The 19,360-nt window shown below is 50.3% G+C and overlaps 2 protein-coding genes across 2 annotated transcripts; one reads left to right on the forward strand and one right to left on the reverse strand.

The window, feature by feature from the left end:
• Window positions 1–9,521: 9,521 nt before the first annotated feature.
• LOC135601305 (large ribosomal subunit protein bL12c-like) lies at window positions 9,522–10,398 on the reverse strand. Its single transcript, XM_065094191.1, has one exon. The coding sequence runs from the start codon at window positions 10,289–10,291 to the stop codon at window positions 9,737–9,739; it is 555 nt and encodes a 184-aa protein (XP_064950263.1). The 5' UTR covers window positions 10,292–10,398; the 3' UTR covers window positions 9,522–9,736.
• A 6,859-nt stretch (window positions 10,399–17,257) lies between these two features.
• Window positions 17,258–19,360, forward strand: LOC103975983 (3-ketoacyl-CoA synthase 4). The gene has a single exon (XM_009391142.3). It carries the CDS (start codon window positions 17,615–17,617, stop codon window positions 19,175–19,177), a length of 1,563 nt encoding a protein of 520 aa, XP_009389417.2. The 5' UTR covers window positions 17,258–17,614; the 3' UTR covers window positions 19,178–19,360.

Below are 19,360 nucleotides of genomic sequence, written 5' to 3' on the forward strand. Positions count from 1 at the left end.
TTTGCGCTAGAAGGAGGGCCCGGAATGACGGTACGTTAGCATTCTCCTTGGTTGCTCCATTGCAGTCGACCTGCACCAGCAGTAGCGACTTCTGGGGCTGGTCTCGGCTCCTCAGCCCCGCGCGTCTCGGCTCCTCGGCCCCCACGCGCACGGCTCGGCCCCGCGCGCCTCGCCCGCGTCGGCCCCACGCGCGCGGCCAGCCCGAGCGTCTCGGCTCCTCGGCCCCCACGCGCGTGGCTTGGCACCGCGCGCCTCGGCCCCTCGGTACCACGCGCGCGGCCAGCCCGCCCGCATCGGCCCCACGCGCGCGACCAGCCCGCGCGTCCCGGCTCCTCGGCCACGCGCAAGGCTCGGCCACAAGCGCGTCGACCCCTCGGTCCCACGCGCGCAGCCAACCCGCCCGCGTCGGCCCCACGCGCGCGGCTCGGCCAAAAGCGCCTCGACCCATCGGTCCCACGCGCGCGGCCAACCCGCTCGCATCGGCCCCACGCGCGCGGCCAGCCCGCGTGCCTCGTCCCCTCGGCCTCATGCGCAGCCAACACGCTGCCTCGGCCCCTCGGCCTCATGCGCAGCCAACACGCTGTAGCCAGCACGCTGCCTCGGCCCCTCGGCCCCATGCGCAGCAAGCAGCCCGCTGCGCAGCCAACACGCTGCAACCAGCCCGCTGCCTCAGCCCCTCGGCCCCATGCGCAGCAAGCAACCCGCTGCCTCGGCTCCTCGGCCTCGTACGCAGCCAACACGCTGCCTCGGCCACTCGGCCTTATGCGCAACAAGCAGCCCGCTGCCTCGGCTCCTCGGCCCCATGCGCAGCCAACACGCCGCAGCCAGCACGCTGCCTCGGCCACTCGACCTCATGCGTAGCAAGCAGCCCGCTGCCTCGGCCCCTCGGACTCATGCGCAGCCAACACACTGCAGCCAACATGCTGCCTCGGCCCCTCGGCCCCATGCGCAGCAAGCAGCCCGCTGCCTCGGCTCCTCGGCCTCATGCGCAGCCAACACGCTGCCTCGGCTCCTCGGCCCTATGCGCAGCAAGCAGCCCGCTGCCTCGGCCCCTAGGCCTCATGTGCAGCAAGCAGCGCGCTGCCTCGCCCCCTCGGCCCTGTGTGCAGCCAACACGCTGCCTCGGCCCCTCGGCCTCATGCGCAGCCCGCACGCTGCCTTGGCTCCTCGGCCTCATGCGCAGCCAACACGCTGCCTCGGCTCCTCGGCCTCATGCGCAGCAAGCAGCCCGCTGCCTCGGCTCCTCGGCCCCATGCGCAGCCAACACGCCGCAGCCAGCATGCTGCCTCGGCCCCATGCGCAGCAAGCAGCCCGCTGCCTCGGCCCCTCGGCCTCATGCGCAGCCAACACGATGCAGCCAGCACCCTGCCTCGGCCCCTCGGCCCCATGCGCAGCAAGCAGCCCGCTGCCTCGGCTCCTCGGCCTCTTGCGCAGCCAACATGCCGCAGCCAGCACGCTGCCTCGGCCACTCGGCCTCATGCGCAGCAAGCAGCCCGCTGCCTCGGCTCCTCGGCCTCATGCGCAGCCAACACGCTGCAGCCACCACGCTGCAGCCAGCACGCTGTCTCGGCTCCTCGGCCCCATGCGCAGCAAGCAGCCCGCTGCCTCGGCCCCTCAGCCTCATGCGCAGCCAACACGCTGCAGCCAGAGCGCTGCCTCGGCCCCTCGGCCCCGTGTGCAGCCAACACGCTGCCTCGGCTCCTCGGCCTCATGCTCAGCAAGCAGCGCGCTGCCTCGGCCCCTCGGCCTCATGCGCAGCCAGCACGCTGCCTTGGCTCCTCGGCCTCATGCGCAGCCAACACGCTGCAGGCAATACGCTGCCTCGGCTCCTCGGCCTCATGCGCAGCCAACACGCTGCCTCGGCCCCTCGGCCCCGTGCGCAGCAACACGCTGCCTCGGCTCCTCGGCCTCATGCTCAGCAAGCAGCGCGCTGCCTCGGCCCCGTGTGCAGCCAACACGCTGCCTCGGCCCCTCGGCCTCATGCGCAGCCAGCACGCTTCCTTGGCTCCTCGGCCTCATGCGCAGCCAACACGCTGCAGGCAATATGTTGCCTCGGCTCCTCGGCCTCATGCGCAGCGAACACGCTGCCTCGGCCTCTCGGCCCCATGCGCAGCAACACTCTGCCTCGGCTCCTCGGCCTCATGAGCAGCCAACACGCTGCCTTGGCTCCTCGGCCTCATGCGCAGCCAGCACGTTGCCTTGGCTCCTCGGCCTCATGCGCAGCCAACACGCTGCAGGCAATACGCTGCCTCGGCTCCTCGGCCTCATGCGCAGCCAACACGCTGCCTCGGCCCCTCGGCCTCGTGCGCAGCAACACGCTGCCTCGGCTCCTCGGCCTCATGTGCAGCAATACGCTGCAGCCAACACGCTGCCTCGGCCCAGTGTGGGGCCAACACGTTGCCTCGGCCCCATGCGCGGCCTATCCGCCTACACCGAGCTACTCGACCATATTCACTGTCGAGTCTGTCTCAGTGCGGTTTACCCACCAGGGTCTCGCCCCTCGGTCCCAGCTTGCCTGCACCGAACCTACCTCAACGCGGCCTGCGCGCCTGAGCGGTTTCCCTCGGTCGCAGCCTGCTTGCGCCGAGCCTACCTCAGCGCGCCTTGCGCGCCTGAGCGGTGTCCCTCGGTCGCGGCTTGCCTGCACCGAGCACCTCGGCCAATCGTTGCCAAGGTCCACCTCGGCGTGGCCCGACAGCCTGTCGTGTTCCTCGGCCGCATGGTGCCCGAGACCACGTCCTCGCGTCCTGCCCGCCTGCGTCGTGCTACTCGATCGCATGGCCCTTGCGACCACACCTACGCGGTCTGCCCGCCTGCGTCGTGCTCCCCGGTCGCGTAATGCCCGAGACCACACCTGCGCCGCCAGCCGCCTGCGTCGTGCTCCTTGGCTCCATGTTCCCGAGACAGACCAGCGCCGCCAGCCCGCCTGCGTCGTGTCCCTCGACTCCATACCCCCCGAGACACGCCTGCGCGGCCAGCCTGCCTGCGCCGAGCTACACGGCCATATTCACTGCCGAGTCTATCTCAGGGCGACTTACCCAACAGGGTCTCGTCTCTCGATCGCAGCCTGCTTGCACCGAGCACCTCGGCCACAGCCTACCCGCGCCGAGCCCACCTCAGCGCGGCCTGCCCGCCCAAGCGCTGAAACTCAACCATAGCCTGCCTGCGCCGAGCCCACCTCAGCGCGGCCTGCCCGCCTGAGCGGTGTCCCTCGGACGCAGCCTGCCTGCACCGAGCACCTCGGCCGATCACTACCGAGATCTACCTCGGCGCGGCCTATCCGCCTCCGACGTGTTCCTCGGCCGCATGGTACCCGAGACCACGTCCTCGCGTACTGCCCGCCTGGTCGTGCTACTCGGCAGCATGATGACCGAGACCACACCTGCGCGGCCTGCCCGCCTGCGTCGTGCTCCTCGCTTCCATCATCCCCGAGACACACCTGCGCGACCAGACCGCCTGTGTCGTGCTCCTTGGCTCCATGTTCCCGAGACAAACCAGTGCCGCCAGTACGCCTGCGTCGTGCCCCTCGGCTCCATAAACCCCGAGCCACGCATGTGCGGCCAGCCTGCCCGCGCCGAACTCCTCGGCCATATCCATCGCCTTGCCCACCTGGGTTACGTCCCTCGGCCGCAGCCTGCCTGCGCCGAGTGCCTCGGCTCCATGCTTGCCGAGTCCACCACCTCAGTCGCGTAATGCCCGAGGCCGCCACCTCGGTCGCATAATGCCCGAGGCCTCCTCAGTCGCTTAATGCTCGAGGACACCCCCTTTGGCTTCACGACACCCGAGACCACGCCTACGCGGCCAGCCCGCCTGCGTCGTGCTCCTCAGCTCTTCGGCTTTACGCCACCCGAGACACGCCTGCGCGTCCAGCCCGCCTGCGTTGTGCTCCTCGGCTCTTCGGCTTTATGCCACCCGGGGCACGCCTGCGCGGCCAGCCCGCCTGCGTCGTGCTACTCGGCTCTTCGGCTTTACGCCACCCGGGGCACGCCTACGCGGCCAGCCCGCCTGCGTCGTGCTCCTCGGCTCTTCGGCTTTACGCCACCCGGGACACGCCTGCGTCGTGCTCCTCGGCTCTTCGGCTTTACGCCACCCGAGACCACGCCTGCGCGGCCTGCTAGCCTGCGTCGTGCTCCTCAGCTCTTCGGCTTTACGCCACCCGGGACACGCCTGCGCGGCCAGCCCGCCTGCGTTGTGCTCCTCAGCTCTTCGGCTTTACGCCACCCGGGACACGCTTGCGCAGCCAGCCCGCCTGCGTCGTGCTCCTCGGCTCTTCGGCTTTACGCCACCCGAGACCACGCCTGCGCAGCCAGCCCGCCTGCGTCGTGCTCCTCGGCTCTTCGGCTTTACGCCACCCGGGACACGCCTGCGCGGCTAGCTCGCCTGCGTCGTGCTCCTCGGCTCTTCGGCTTTACGCCACCCGAGACACACCTGCGCGGCCAGCCCGCCTGCGTTGTGCTCCTCGGCCCTCATCGGCTCCATCGGCCTCGAGTCCAACCCTGCTCGGCTTCCTGGCTGAGTTGCGCACCTCGGCCCCATGTTGCACGAGACGCGTCCGCGTGGCTAGCCCGCCTGCGTCGTACGTCTCGGATCCGCATGACCAGCCCACCTGAAGTAAAAAGCCATGCATCGGACCCCCTGCATGCAAGAACCGACGCATAGCTCCTTTCGGGGGGGGGGGGGGGGGGGGGCATATGATAGGGGTAAAAATGGCGATGTGACACGCCATGACAGCAACCCCCTGAGCGACACACTGCCCGAGGCTCGCCATACCCTGCGGCAGCTCGGTCTACCACGCAACCCCAGTGGCAATGTCAGACGCCACCGAAGGTACGGTCCTGCCCTGCAGACAACCACGTCAGGTAACATCAAGCTTCATCTATAAATACCCTCGAACTCTAAAGAGAAGAGAAGGGGGGGGGGAGACACACAACCCCTACGAGAACTCACTCAGACACAAAACACTCAGAGGCTGTTCTTCTGCCTCATCCACAACCCCCTCCACATCTTCCTCTAACTTGATCGTCGGAGGGGTCGGGCTGAGCTCCCGGCTCGACCTATGTGCAGGTGCGAGACGGTGTCGCCTCTTCCCGAAGCTGCGGCGGAGCTGCCTCCCGACCCGAACCGCCGACCCGAACTGCCGAACCGACCTCCCGAGGCGACGACCCCCGGGATACCCCGAGGGACGCCGCCCGAGCCCCCCGACATCCGGACCCCCGAACCGAGCCGCGACGGCCCCGAGGCCACGGCTTAAAAAGTTACTTACCGTAACAAAACCCATTTGGCTTTGAACTCTTTCTCCATATATTATAGACAACTGGAATTTAACATAACTGTGGCTAACTTATAAAGATTTGGATTAGTATATAATCATTAATTTATATGATTCTAGATTTATTAATTAGTGAGTCAATTCCTCTATTAAATCGAATCACGACAACATTGAAGTTTATATTAAGCACCTTAATTTATCGGTGATCGACTTTTTACTATTGCGATGATAAGTTCTACTAAGATAGAAGACGTTTTTATCGGAGCTCAAAAGATGGGAAAGGTAAAAATCCATCCAAAAGCTCAAGAGAGAGGATAGAAAAAGAAGTGGGAGAAGGGAATGATAACCACAAGATGAATCGATTGGAATTTGGTATGCGTATTCTAGTCATTTCATAGAGTCGGATTTGACATGGATTGGTGTCATCCTATTCATGCGTATCCTATGCATGTCACTTGAAGTGTCTCTCGCAAGAAAGAGGTTGATCGGAGAGTATGGAAGCGGAACATGTTATGAGCCACCGTAGTCTTCGCCCACACCCCGAAGAGTTGTCGTCATGTTGCGAGCATTAGGCATTCCGTCTTCTGGAAGGTCTCCGTTTCCCTTTACCCAATTGGGAGCGTTGTTGGGTTGGATTCTGTCGGATACCAACACCACCTAACATAATGGATATGATTTAATGGATCCGGTAAGGGCCTTTCATAGTAAGTAAGACACGAGGCAATTGCATCTGAGGATGTGGTTAAAGATTGAAAATGGTTACAAACTTTATTCGATCATAAACATGATCATGATCGTGCAACGTCGAACTTAGAAGACATGAGGTAATGATTGCCTAAGTCAGCCTTTTTTTTGTGACGTGATCGATTTTGAAGGGTTGAGTCAGCCTCCCAATTTGTGCAATGCAATGACCACACTAATCGAACGAGGCTGAGGTGTCAACCCAATATTCATAATCCTCTTATCACTAATCAAACTAATATTCATAATTAAATTAGACTCGAGTCATCATTATTATGTGAGAGGATAAAAGAATTTGGGAAGAAGAACTAAAACAATAAGAATGATCTCTATGTGGTTAAAACTAAATGTTTAATATAATTTTATAAATTATTAGTCTAACCCATTTTGACAACTATAAAAATAATATAATAATATAAATTATAGTTTAAAATATCTTATAAATAATAAATTATTTATTACAATTCATATTCCAGTCATTTTGGTAATAACTACTCAGGTAAAACTTAGAGATATAAGTTATAAATAATATTCACTAATTTTTTTATTAATCTAATTTATATATAAATAATTTAATAAATAAAATAATAATTATTAAACATTAATCAACATAAAAAAAAATTATGATGGCTATAATCATGATAAAACATAAATCATACCTTTATATAAAAAAATAAATATTATTTAATAATTTTAAATATATACATATGAAGAACTACACAAATATCGAAAAAATTTAAAATTTAAATATCATAAGTAAATTTTTTACCAATATATCATATGATAAAACTATGAAAGAAAAATATAATTTATGATTTTTTATTTAATAAATAACCTAAATGAGAGAATTAGTCTTATTTAAGTAAACATTTCATAATTGAGTCAAAATTAAGCTATCCAGATTAGACCCAACAACCAATCTAATTAAATGAATCATAATTGGGTTTAGTCAGAAATCCAATTTAGAAACAAATTGATCAAAGATTGGATTAAAATTAGGCTTCAATCAAAATTTGATTAAAGCATGTCAAATTGGTCAATTTTATAGTTGAAGACCTAAGTCAAAAATACTTAATTTTGAAAGGATAAAATTATACTTTTGTTAAGATATATATTGAAGTGTCAAGGTCAATTTCGATTGGAATTTAAAAATATAGAAGGGTAAAATAGTCTTTTAATAGGTGAAGAAAGGCCTACTGTCACCACGGTGGGTAGTCATCCGATGCCTATGCATCGTCAACCCGAACTCCCCTCGCAACCAACTAGCGATCCCTTTTCGTAGTGCCCATATCCGCGAATGACCAAGCGAACCCTAACGGTTGCTGTGCAATCGTTGAGCAACCTGCATTGGTGGCTACTCAATGGCTGATGACTTGGCACGGGTACTAGCGACGCATTGGAGAAATATTGCATCGATCATTATGCTACGCGCTTGAGCCGCTTTGAACCGTGGCCACCACGCAGTGATCTCCTCAATCCGATGACCATGCTAATGATGTAGCACTGCAAGTGGATTGCCACTGCCATCCGCAACAATCGAAAAAAGCCACCATCGCGCATTGTTGTGAAGCACAACCACCTAGATTGCCCAACCAGAGCCGCACACAGGCATCTTCCCACGACATCTCCATCACACGATCATTGTGCGAACCTTCATCCGTTCAATCGTGGGCTGCAAACCTGTTTTATGGTCGCTTACCTCGCTGTGTATGGCGATCGTCAGCGCAAAAAGCATCTTGGCATTGTCCGTTCTCTAGTATAGCGTTGCATGTAGCAATGTTGACGCCTGCATAGTTACTGCCTACGGTTGGGCCGACGACCACAGTTGTTAACCACCCTTCATAATGTCGTCATTGATAACAAATTTCAATGACAACTAATCGATTAAACATCGATAGCATGTTGTCCTGACTCTACCTACATATGACAAAAAATCTTGCATCACCCGTAAGTAGGCGAAAAGACGAATGAGATAGAAAAATAAATTGATAACAGAAACGATTGTTCAATCATCATACAAATAAAATCGAATAACATTTTTTCACGAGTGAAGGGTTATTAACAAATAGTTCTAAATACAAAATAGATATAATATACTTTTATAATATAATATATTTAATTTTAAAATAATAAATTTGGATACCAATTATAAAGATAAAAACTATAAATAAGATATTGTTATTGCTAGTCATAGGTGCCCTGCAAGTCAATCACGTAAGTTATGGTACGTGTGACATAATATATACTATTTTTATTTATTATATTATTTAGTATTTTATCACTTTATATATATATATATATAGTGATGTCTATGGATCTATACAATGAGAATCAGATCGTGATGAGATCACAATAACGAGACCGATTCGTCTTTAAACACAGATCCTAAATAATCTCGATCATAGGTTACTCGATAGGGATATCGAGATAACCAGACATATTAGTATATTGTATACCCGTCCATATGATGGAAGTGACTGGTCTCATAGCTGCTCGTGTGAGGACATTATGAACACAATACATGTGCTCATTGGAAAATGAATTAATTGTAATGCTAGATGGTTGATGATGCCTTATTGTTAGATAGTGATTATGTTGTCTCAATGTATTTGGTCCTTAGACTTGTGACACCAAAGATGTCTTGTATGAGTACTCTACTCTTCGATACCAGACTTATCGGTCTAGAAGTTCATAATAATTCACTCGATTTATCGATTGTGGATGTACTAGGCCACTATGCCATAGTGTCTAGACGATACAGAAGAATCCAATTCATTGGACCTATTTGTTCTCGATTACTGTGTATCTATAGTCCCTCATCCATCTAATATCCTAGAGATCGTATACCGGACATGATGCTATCAGACCCATACGATTTCTACTCGAGTCTCGCTTTAATCAGATTCTCCCGGAGAACTCTTTCTCTCTCAATCCGAATGACCCTGTCTAAGGATTTGCTTGAGTAAAAACTTATGAGATATTCCTTTTATAACATTGAAAGCGAATGATCTTCTATCAACACTCAATAGCCCTCGTAAAATTGATTATCACTCCCAATTGCCAACTGTTATTATGTATATTTTAATACTATTCAAAAAATATTTATCTAATTCGAGAACATATTTCATAATCTAATTAGCAAATAACACCATTGCGTATCTATAAGTTGAATTAGACTCTTCTTTTTTTTTTCCTTTCTTTTTCGATGTCTACTAATTCAACAGGAATTAATCGAGATTGAAAAAACATCTAGTATATTATCATATAAGAGATAGTGTCTATTTATAAATAACTGCAACAACAGATAATATAGAATAAATAATAAAAAAAATTACTTTTATCAAAATTATCTCCTGAATTTTTTTTCTATTAATTAATAACTACAATCAAGATATCTATAACATATTTTATCTAATTAAATAGAACCACATAATAACATTTATATCTATCCTAACATATGCAGATCAAGAGATGCAATCTAGAAGACTAAAAAAAAAGTCACTAGAGACAATTACAAGCAAATTGAGCAATTATCACCATGTCAGCACTAAGGAGAACAATTAAACGTGCTTAACGAGACACAACTTGAATTCCATTAAAGAAAAAAAAAAAGTTCCAAGGATCGATTGCTAAGGTCGAAAATTTTGAACAGAGCAGTGGAGGAAAAGCGTAAATTGCGCACAGCCAGCCATCGAATACTTGGCGTCCTCTCTTTCGAACCCGAGCTCACACGACGGAGATCTTCGCCCCGACTTCCTCCAGCTGCTTCTTGGCCTCCTCCGCCTCCTCCTTCGACACGCCCTCCTTGAACTTCTTCGGCAGGCCCTCGATCAGGTCCTTGGCCTCCTTGAGCGCTAGGTTGGTCAGCGCCCGGACCACCTTGATGGTGGCGATCCTGGCGTTGCTCGGGACATCCTCGATGACCACGTCGAACTCGGTCTTCTCCTCGACCGCGGCGGGGGCACTGCCCGCCGCGTCGGCGGCGGCTCCCGGGGCGACGGCCACCGCGGCGGGGGCGAAGGCGGCGGCCGAGACGCCGAGGCGGTCCTGGAGGTGGTCGACGAGGCCGCGGGCTTCCTCGAGGGTGAGGTTGCATATGAGGTTGCCGACCTCCTCGACCTTGGGGGAGACGGCCGCGGGCGGGCGGAGGAAGGCGGCGCGGCGGTGGGAGCGGAGGGACAAGGGTTGGGAAGGGAACTTGAGTGCCGGGGAGGGAGCGGCAGAGGAGTTGGTGGAGTAGGAGGAGACGAGGAAGAGCGCGGAGGTGAGAGTGGCCGCCATTTTCCTCTTCTTTCTCCTCGCTTGTGCCTCGAGCGGAATGGGATGAGAAAGGCGCGCGAGAGAATGGATAAGGCAGGGAAGCAGCAGCAAGAAATGGGAGGTTTGGGTGGCCGAAAGCGGTCGCCTTCCTAGGGAGATAAGCCTGCGGCTTAAACCTGGTTGAGTTCAACCCGAGTCGTAGCGAGATCCAGTTGACTCAAGAGTCTGATCCAGACCCAATCTGGATTCAACCTGACCCAATCTAATTCGATCCAACCTAATTTAATCGCTTGGTTCATGCAGAGGAACAGTGATATCTTCTTTATAACCGCCGCTATAATCATGCTTTCAGAGTCGTGAAGTCCGTTAGCTTACTGTTATATGGCTCGCTACATCGACGAAACTACCGACGGACGCCGCTCGCCACCCATCGCTCGGCCGCGGCTCCCGCACTCGACGTCGGCCGGCTTGATCTCGACCGCTGGCGAAACGCATCGGAGTCAGGTTGGTTCGTCTCGCCTCGATCGCTCCCCTTTTCCCGTACGTACTTCTTGCGAACCCGAAGTTCGTTCTTTTACGCCATGGAACACCCCAAATCTGAGCACTTAGACTGTTGGGGGGTCAGTGTTAATTTGCATTCTTCTATGGAGGAAATAGTGGTTTTCATACCCTATTGCCACCTTTCACTTCATGATCATTGAGATTCTTGGCATCGCTGTCAAATTCACCAGGTTTTTCCGTCGGTTGATGATCCACTACCAATTGTTTGCAACCACGGGATGAATGCTTCTCAACGAGAAGGCTCACAACTCCTTTTAGTTCGACTTAGGGTTTGTCCAAACCCTAGGGAAGAAAAGGTGTTAGAACCAGTGAATTTTGATCAATTCTTTTAGGGTTCCCGTATCGTAAGCTTCAGCCCATCGAGATGAGCATATCCTGCCTATTTGGCACTTAGTGTTTCTTGACCCCCTTCGAAGGCTTGGGTAACTCTTTTATTGCTATGCAGGTTGAGTTATAGTCCAGATATGTATATATCAAATGTTTGGACGGTAGAAGGTGCAGGAAACCTTGGTTGCTCGTAGAACACATATTTTGATGATAATGCTACCGCTGTGTGTAGAATCTGAAATCTGTAGCATGGTAGTTCATCTGCGTACAGGATTGTCGTACGAGATGTTATCACGACAGTCACATTGTTTTTGGTGATCAATTAGGCAACATCTAAGCTCCCGATTACCTTTGGAACAGTCATAAAAGCTTTTTTTTGGGGCATCTAGCTCTTCTTTTTAGGAAAATGTTCCTGAGCAATTGTATATGTTATTTTGTTCTCACCATGCCTTCTTTAGTTTTCCTAGTCCTCTCCACAAACCTTTAATTTGAATTAGCTTACTTTATTGTTGGTCCTTACAGAGGGCTATTTCTTATCCATGTTCAAACTACCATCCGGTCATTTTGGACTATTTGACATGAACAAAATCCCAGTCTATTGAGTAGCTAAAAGTAAAACTGAGACAAGTGCTCCATGAGGAGCCAGCAATTTTCTGTAACATTTGACATAAAATTACTGAGTATAAAGTTTAATGGTACAGTAGTTCCTTTTTGGCTTTTCAAAGATGCTTCATGCAAAAAAGTTGCATTTGTTTTTTGGAACTACTTAGTTAATGCCTGGATGTGCTTGTGCTTATCTTTAGTCTTGATAGAACACTTAAACTTGTGTAGATCCATAGAATTTGCAAAAGAAAGAAAAAGAAAGGAAGTCAACTAACTCTTGACCAAGAGGATGCTACAGTAGTTTATATACTTTTAGAGGTTGAGAGCCTAGAGATGCACAGTCATTGAAAGGGATCACATTCCTTAGATCTCTCATGATTACTTTTGTTTTTCGCTCTACATTTTGTACTAGGCAACAGAGGATGCAGGGATGTAATTGGTTTTGGGCTTTGACATGGCCACCATTATTAAAAGCAGGCCTCAAGTAGGTCTCTCCTTCCAGGGCAGCGTCTTCTGTTTTAAAGTCAAGTGATTCATCTAGATATCCCAACATTTTGGGCCAGTAAATCTCTGGGGCTTAGAACCCTAATATTATCCTTGTTTGTAACAATACTAGAGTTAAGAGCCATTTTTTGTGCAACTTGTGGGAATATCCTGCTTGGACTTGTGATAAGTTGTGACCAATGTAAGGCTACCTTAATGTTTGTAAGCTCAGGCACCCTCTCATGGCTTGGAATCAGATTGTAGACAAGTGGAATAGGCTAGTACGTTTTCTTAAATAACATGTTCAAGAAATCCTACCAAAATGAGGTCAGAAAGAGATTGAGAAACACATGTTTCATACAGTGATCGCTGTGTCAGCTGTCAACCACTAATATCATATCATGTTTGTCACTTTCCCTATCTTCACGATCTATCTAAAAGCTACCAGCTACAAGACATTTGCATTTTTTGGATGAGATGAGTCATAAAGAACGGTTGTACAGGCAAAGGGGTATCATTGTCTCAATAGCTCATCTTGCTGTGCTCCGCAAGTTACAACTAGCAGCAGGCAAGGGGTTATCATCAGTATGCCTCTAGTTAAAAACACCATGTTCATGAATTCATTTTTCTAAACTGTACAAGAAGCTAAATTAAATAGATTAAGGCATACTTCTTTTTTTCTCCCTAGAACTAACGACTAAGATGATCCTATATGTGTAACTGAAATCTAGCAAGAATTAAACAAAGCCTGCTTGCAAATAATGCTGCCTTTGGAAAGTACTATATGAGTTTCTTGACTAAGTTATCCTATCATAATGTATATTTTACATATTCTTCTTCATGGTTTGTTTGCATCAGCTTATTTGTAAGTCTAGGATGCTTGTCCACTTGAGGAATGAAATGTTCCAACGAATTATCATCTGCAAAATGATTAACATGTGTGCAGGTTCAGAGAGGCAGGAAGAAGGAAGTAGATGTCAGCCAAAAGAAACATCGTCTGTCTTTCTTACATTCCAAACACACAGCTTGGGGTAGTTGATGACATAGGCAGCCATGCACCTGCTTCTCAGGTGGGTAAACAGGTTTGATCTCCTGGATGATGCAGCCCCGGAGTCGAAGCGACTAGAATTGCACCTACGGCAGGATTACCGCCACCAGCAGGTATGCAAAAGCAACTGTAATGTGCATGCTGTCTTAGGTCAAAAACAAATGGTTTGGATGTGAAATATTATGTTGGATCTCATCGAGTGGTCAACCAAAGGTGTGCTCTTATACATCACATTCATAAACTTATTAAGCAGGTGTCATTTGTTGTTGGCAATAGCACACTTCCTGAGTTCAATCTGTACACTATGATAAACGTCGAATGAAGTTAAAACACTGTTTGTTCAAGAACTAGCACTTCTCATTATTTGTCATGTTCAAGAACTTACCATCACCACACCTCGTTATGAGCATACAACTATTTTGCAATAGAGTAAATCAAGCATTTTATTGTTTCTTATTCTCTAAACTGATATCCTGGAGATTCATCAATTATGTGTGCACTTGTGATTCGCAGAAACAGAAGTGGAATAGCCAGATTCGATGATTTATCTGCCCTCTTGGCAGGGACTTGTCACCGGGCGACTCCCACGGAAAAGATGCCACGGTCGAGGTTGATCGAAGACACTGAAGTGCTTACATGCGTGCGTGCGTGCGTTCTACCTTTTTCTTCACAGGGTGAACAGTCGGTGTGACAAGTGTCCTCGAAGTTTGTCGCCCCTTTTCCTACAATCCACGAGAGGAGGAGACAGTACGAGTCAGCATCCATCAGACGCACCAGGAAAGGAAAGGAGTGAATCGTCTGCCATGTCCAGGGAAGCTCACATGGATGCATCACCCACCTCCCATCCAAGCCCGGGTAATGAAGTTGCAATATTCCTTTCTTATATTCTTTGCACAAGTCTCTCAATTCCAGTTTGCTCTCTCTCTCTTCTTCTAGATTTTCCTCAGCTTTCCTGCAGAGGCTTACTGATGAGAGGCTATCAGATGTCGAATATGGATTTCGTATCATTGTTTCTGTTCCTAAGAATAGTATCCATATCAGATCTTGCGCCGACAGAATTATCACAAATTTTGAATGTTCAAAGTATACCGACAAGGACAGATTTCAGAGAGTCCACGCTTCCAAACAAGAAACATTAGGACCACAGATATGCATTGTCAAGGTCCAAGATGTGGCAAATGTTTGGGCTCATTCTCTTTGAGATAAGATGAAGAGTTCCATCCACCGGTACAGCTTCTAGAGGGGAACTAAGCAATACCATCAGCCGAACAAGTCTGCATGTCTCGAGTCATCGAGGCAACCCACAATACGGCAAGCTGATGAGTGATCCATTAAAGAAAGCTTGGGATGAATGGAATCCTACACAAAAGGACTGTTCTGTTATCGAAGCAGGTATAAAGCTTGTGCGGACCATTCTTTCTCCACTGGCAGAGTTCTTTACCCTTTCTTTATCTTGTTTTGTTTCAGGTTTAATGATTCTCCCGTCCAACCACTCGACCTAAAAGCTGCTTCTAAAAATGATGTCCCCCGAGAAATGTCAACTTTAGGCCACTTCATCTCAACTCATAAAGAATGCCCATTTTGCGTGAACAGCTGCACCCGTTTCTTTTGCTGCATGTTACAAGTTCGTTTTATATGTATATATTTACATATATATATGTTGAGGGGCTTCCATCGACCTAAATTAATTATTAAGATGATGTGACTAGTAATGTGGAAACTATACCTTATGAGCCTTTGTTGGTCAATAAAGACTGCAAGCACAATGTCAAGGTACATGTGGAAACATTGGGGGGACATCAAACATAAATCAAGTCACTGTCACTCCTGAGCAAGTTCAGACGTGGGCACAGTGTCATCTATTATCTTTATCTACTTAAAGTCTAGCCGGAGTACACAGACTTGAAAATGCCGCCTGCCATTGATGGCAAAAAGAGTTTTGTACCCGGAATGTGGGCACTGTGAGTTCCTGGTTTTCCTAAACTAGTGTAACATATGTAAATTATTTTTTTATATTTTCTTTTTCTCATTCAAACCATATAAATTTCTCCTTGAAGATTTTATGTTGTGTTTGAGAATATAATAAAGAAATTGTGATTCTTATTTTTTTTATGACTCAAAGAACATTTATTTATATTTTTTACATTTTATTTTTTATTATCTTCCCTTTGTTTGTTGAGAGGGAAAGGAGAAATCTTGAAAAAAAAAAATCAGAGATCAACAAATAATTTTGTGTCAATGTTTATGGAGAAAATTAAAATTTTTACTATGTGAGAAAATTTATAAGATTCTTGAATTATTATCTCTTGTATCTTCTCTCATATAAATCTAAAAAAAAATTCAACTTTTTCTAAATCCACTATAGAGATTCTTTCAAGAAAACTCGAAGTACGTTACCTCTATGTCTCTTTCTCTCACTAAAATTTTAAGATTTAAAGTATATTTATAAAAATAAATTTTAATATAAATTATAATTTTATTAAAAAAATTATAATCGAATTAAAATTTTCTAAAATAGTTGGAATATAATTATTCCTTCGAAAGAGACTTTCCGACCATAACACTTTTATGGTTACTTTTTCTTTCGAACCCACGCTTTCTTTCTTTCCCTCCCTCTCTCTCTCTCTCTCTCTCTCTCTCCCGTGAGCGTCAAATTTACGAGAGTTCATTTGACCAATAAGATTCAAATTTATCGAGACTAAATATTTTTTTTTCATTCTTATTCAATATATAATTAAAACAATTGACTAATGATCCAAACTCTCCTATATCAATCAATCACCCAACTGCTTACGCAACCAACCCATTGGCTGCAGGTAATGAACTCTGACCATCCAATTCATTACGTGACTCGTTGCACATCACCATTAGAATATATCTAAATGCACTGGGCAATATGCATGTGCACACTGTTGATGCATCACGGCATCCAAAGTACTTGGTTGATGTGAACTGACAATATTAAGTTGACTCCTAGTTATCACCTCAGGGAACAACCAGGTCCCCCTTGCACATCCACCCAGGATCCCTCTCTCTCTCTCTCTCTCTCTCGGTAATTAAAGTCCCACATCAAACGCTTAACTCGCTCTCTGCTCCAACCACCCATTCATTGTGCACTGCACCTAAATCTATCGTTCAGGACGATTTGGTCCTCCTATCGCTTGCAAATGATTGATCGTTAATCGCAGGACTGCGTCGATATCTATTCCGAGCTCATGTCTTCGGTAAGCACTCGAGCTGATAGTGTAGCGTTCATCTGCCACGATGCATTCCGTCGACCAAAGTAGACTCTGCTGGTGACGGTGTGATAGCTATCCCCGCTCCAGCGCAGCGGGGCGGGCGCCATAAGGCATTTCGTCGAACGGCAAAAAAACCAAGTTTGGTGAATAGCTACAAATATAGCCACATGTGGATTAGATCGACCATGTCATATCCCACGAGTTGAACAGAGGCTGGCGATCGATGGCGCCGAGCCAACGCCGGAGTTAGAAGAGACGAGGCAGCCGTGTCATATTTGTAAACACTTGGTGTGCACCAGCCAGCCTACCATGGATGGTCGGGCTTCCAAATTATTGTCCTTAAAGCTTCCGGGTGTGGGGCTGATGGCGCCTGCTACCAACGCAGGACAGGCTGTGCACGTTGCGTGATGCTTGGCATCATCGAAAGCCACCTTCTCCTCCTCTCTGGCTCGATTGTGTTGTGACCTCACTGGTTTTGCTCCATAATGCTCGGCACAGTGGTCAGCCACCGCTCCTTTCTCCCTCCCTCCCTCTTCTCCTCGCGTCCCTATTTGGCCGCTCACCTACCACGGGGCGCGGCGCGTGGCGCGCCGCGAGCCCCCATGCGAGCACCGTGCAGCAGCGGCGACGGGGTAATTAAAACGCTTCTCGGCGTCTTTGAGGCGTACCAACGAACGCCTGGTGCGCGCTCGCGGTCCCCCCCTCCCCTCCCCCGTTCGCTGTCTTGATAGCGACCGCGAGATGAGATTTCTTTCCCCTCCTCTTCTCTATTTAAGCCCCCGTGTGGGTTGGATTTCGAAGGCCTTTTCCGCCTGCGCCTATGAGCAATGCTTGTGGCTGAACACCGAGATCAGTGTCACTTGGTTTGCTTTTGGTATAAGAAAGAGACATATTGGAATACAACACAGGTAAACTGGTGGAGAAGAAAAGGTTTCTTTTCCTGAAACTGAGAAGGGGGAGAGAGAGAGAGAGGAGACAGAGAGGTGTTCGCCGCCTCCTCGTGTTTGGACCGCTCATTTGCCCTTCTCTCTCTCTCTCTCTCCTTGGATTAAATCTTCTTAGATCTCAGCCGAAGGAACACGGATGGAGGGAGGAGGTGAGCAGGCCCCGCCAAGGCGGCGGACGCCGTCACCGGGGCGGAGCCGGCGTCTACCGGACTTCTTGCAGAGCGTCAACCTCAAGTACGTGAAGTTGGGTTACCACTACCTGATCACCCACCTGCTCACCCTACTGCTGATCCCGCTGATGGCGGTGATCCTCCTGGAGGCGGCGCAGACCGATCCCGACGAACTCCGGCAGGTGTGGCTCCACCTCCAGTACAACCTCGTGAGCGTGCTGGTGTGCTCCGCGGTCTTCGTATTCGGCACCACTGTCTACATCATGACGCGGCCTCGCCCCGTGTACCTCGTCGACTACGCCTGCTACCGGCCGCCGCCCGAGCTCAAGGCGCCGTTCCACCGCTTTATGGAGCACTCGCAGCTCTGCGGCGGGTTCAACGAGTCGGCACTCGAGTTCCAGCGCCGAATCCTCGAGCGCTCCGGCCTCGGCCAGGACACCTGCTTACCCGTCGCCCTTCACTACCTCCCGCCCCGCCCCTCCATGGCCGCCGCCCGCGATGAGGCCGAGCAGGTCATGTTTGGCGCTCTCGACACGCTCTTCAACAACACCGGCGTCAAGCCCAAGGACGTCGGCGTCCTCGTGGTCAACTGCAGCCTCTTCAACCCCACCCCCTCCCTCTCCGCCATGATCGTCAACCGCTACAAGCTCCGCGGCAACATCAAGAGCTTCAACCTCGGCGGGATGGGCTGCAGCGCCGGCGTCCTCGCCGTCGACCTTGCGCGAGATCTCCTCCAGGTCCACCGCGCCACCTACGCGGTCGTGGTCAGCACCGAGAACATCACCCAGAACTGGTACTTCGGCAACCGCAAGGCCATGCTCATCCCCAATTGTCTGTTCCGCGTCGGCGCTGCCGCCCTGTTGCTGTCCAACCGCGCGGCGGATCGCCGGCGCGCCAAGTACAAGCTGGTCCACATCGTTCGCACCCACCGCGGCGCCGACGACAGGGCCTTCCGCTGCGTCTACCAAGAGCAGGACGAGGTCGGCAAGGTCGGCGTGTCCCTCTCCAAGGACCTCATGGCCATCGCCGGGGAGGCGCTCAAGATCAACATCACCACCCTCGGCCCCCTGGTGCTTCCCATCAGCGAGCAGCTTCTCTTCTTTGCGACGCTGGTGGCCAAGAAGCTCTTCAACGGCAAGGTGAAGCCCTACATCCCGGACTTCAAGCTGGCGTTCGACCATTTCTGCATCCACGCGGGGGGAAGGGCCGTGATCGACGAGCTAGAGAAGAACCTGCAGCTGCGGCCCATCCATGTGGAGGCCTCCCGGATGACCCTGCACCGCTTTGGCAACACATCCTCCAGCTCCATCTGGTACGAGCTGGCTTACACGGAGGCCAAGGGGCGGATGCGGAAGGGCCACCGCGTGTGGCAGATTGCGTTCGGGAGCGGCTTCAAGTGTAACAGCGCGGTGTGGCAGGCGCTTCGCAACGTGAAGCCCTCCCACGATGGTCCATGGGAGGACTGCATCCACGGTTACCCTGTGGAGATCATCGACGGGTTTCCTCCTCGGGAGCCACAGCAGCAATAGTGGCTGTGTTAGGTGATGGTGTGTGTGATCTGGGTCGGGCAGATCCTTTGGTATTCTTCACTTGCAGCTCATATCTGCACGCCGATTTGTTTGTTGTCATCTGATCATGGAAGTCTTTAGCGTCTCTATCTGCAAGCGCTCTTCGATCGATTGCTGTGAAAGCTTTTAGGTGCCATGCTCTCA

This window comes from Musa acuminata, chromosome BXJ1-2, assembly GCF_036884655.1.
Source record: "Musa acuminata AAA Group cultivar baxijiao chromosome BXJ1-2, Cavendish_Baxijiao_AAA, whole genome shotgun sequence".
Taxonomy (NCBI): Eukaryota; Viridiplantae; Streptophyta; class Magnoliopsida; order Zingiberales; family Musaceae; genus Musa; species Musa acuminata.

Coding starts and splice junctions, on each gene's coding strand:
- LOC103975983 (XM_009391142.3), top strand. CDS start 17,615: ATGGAGGGAGGAGGTGAGCAGGCCCCGCCAAGGCGGCGGACGCCGTCA.
- LOC135601305 (XM_065094191.1), bottom strand. CDS start 10,291: ATGGCGGCCACTCTCACCTCCGCGCTCTTCCTCGTCTCCTCCTACTCC.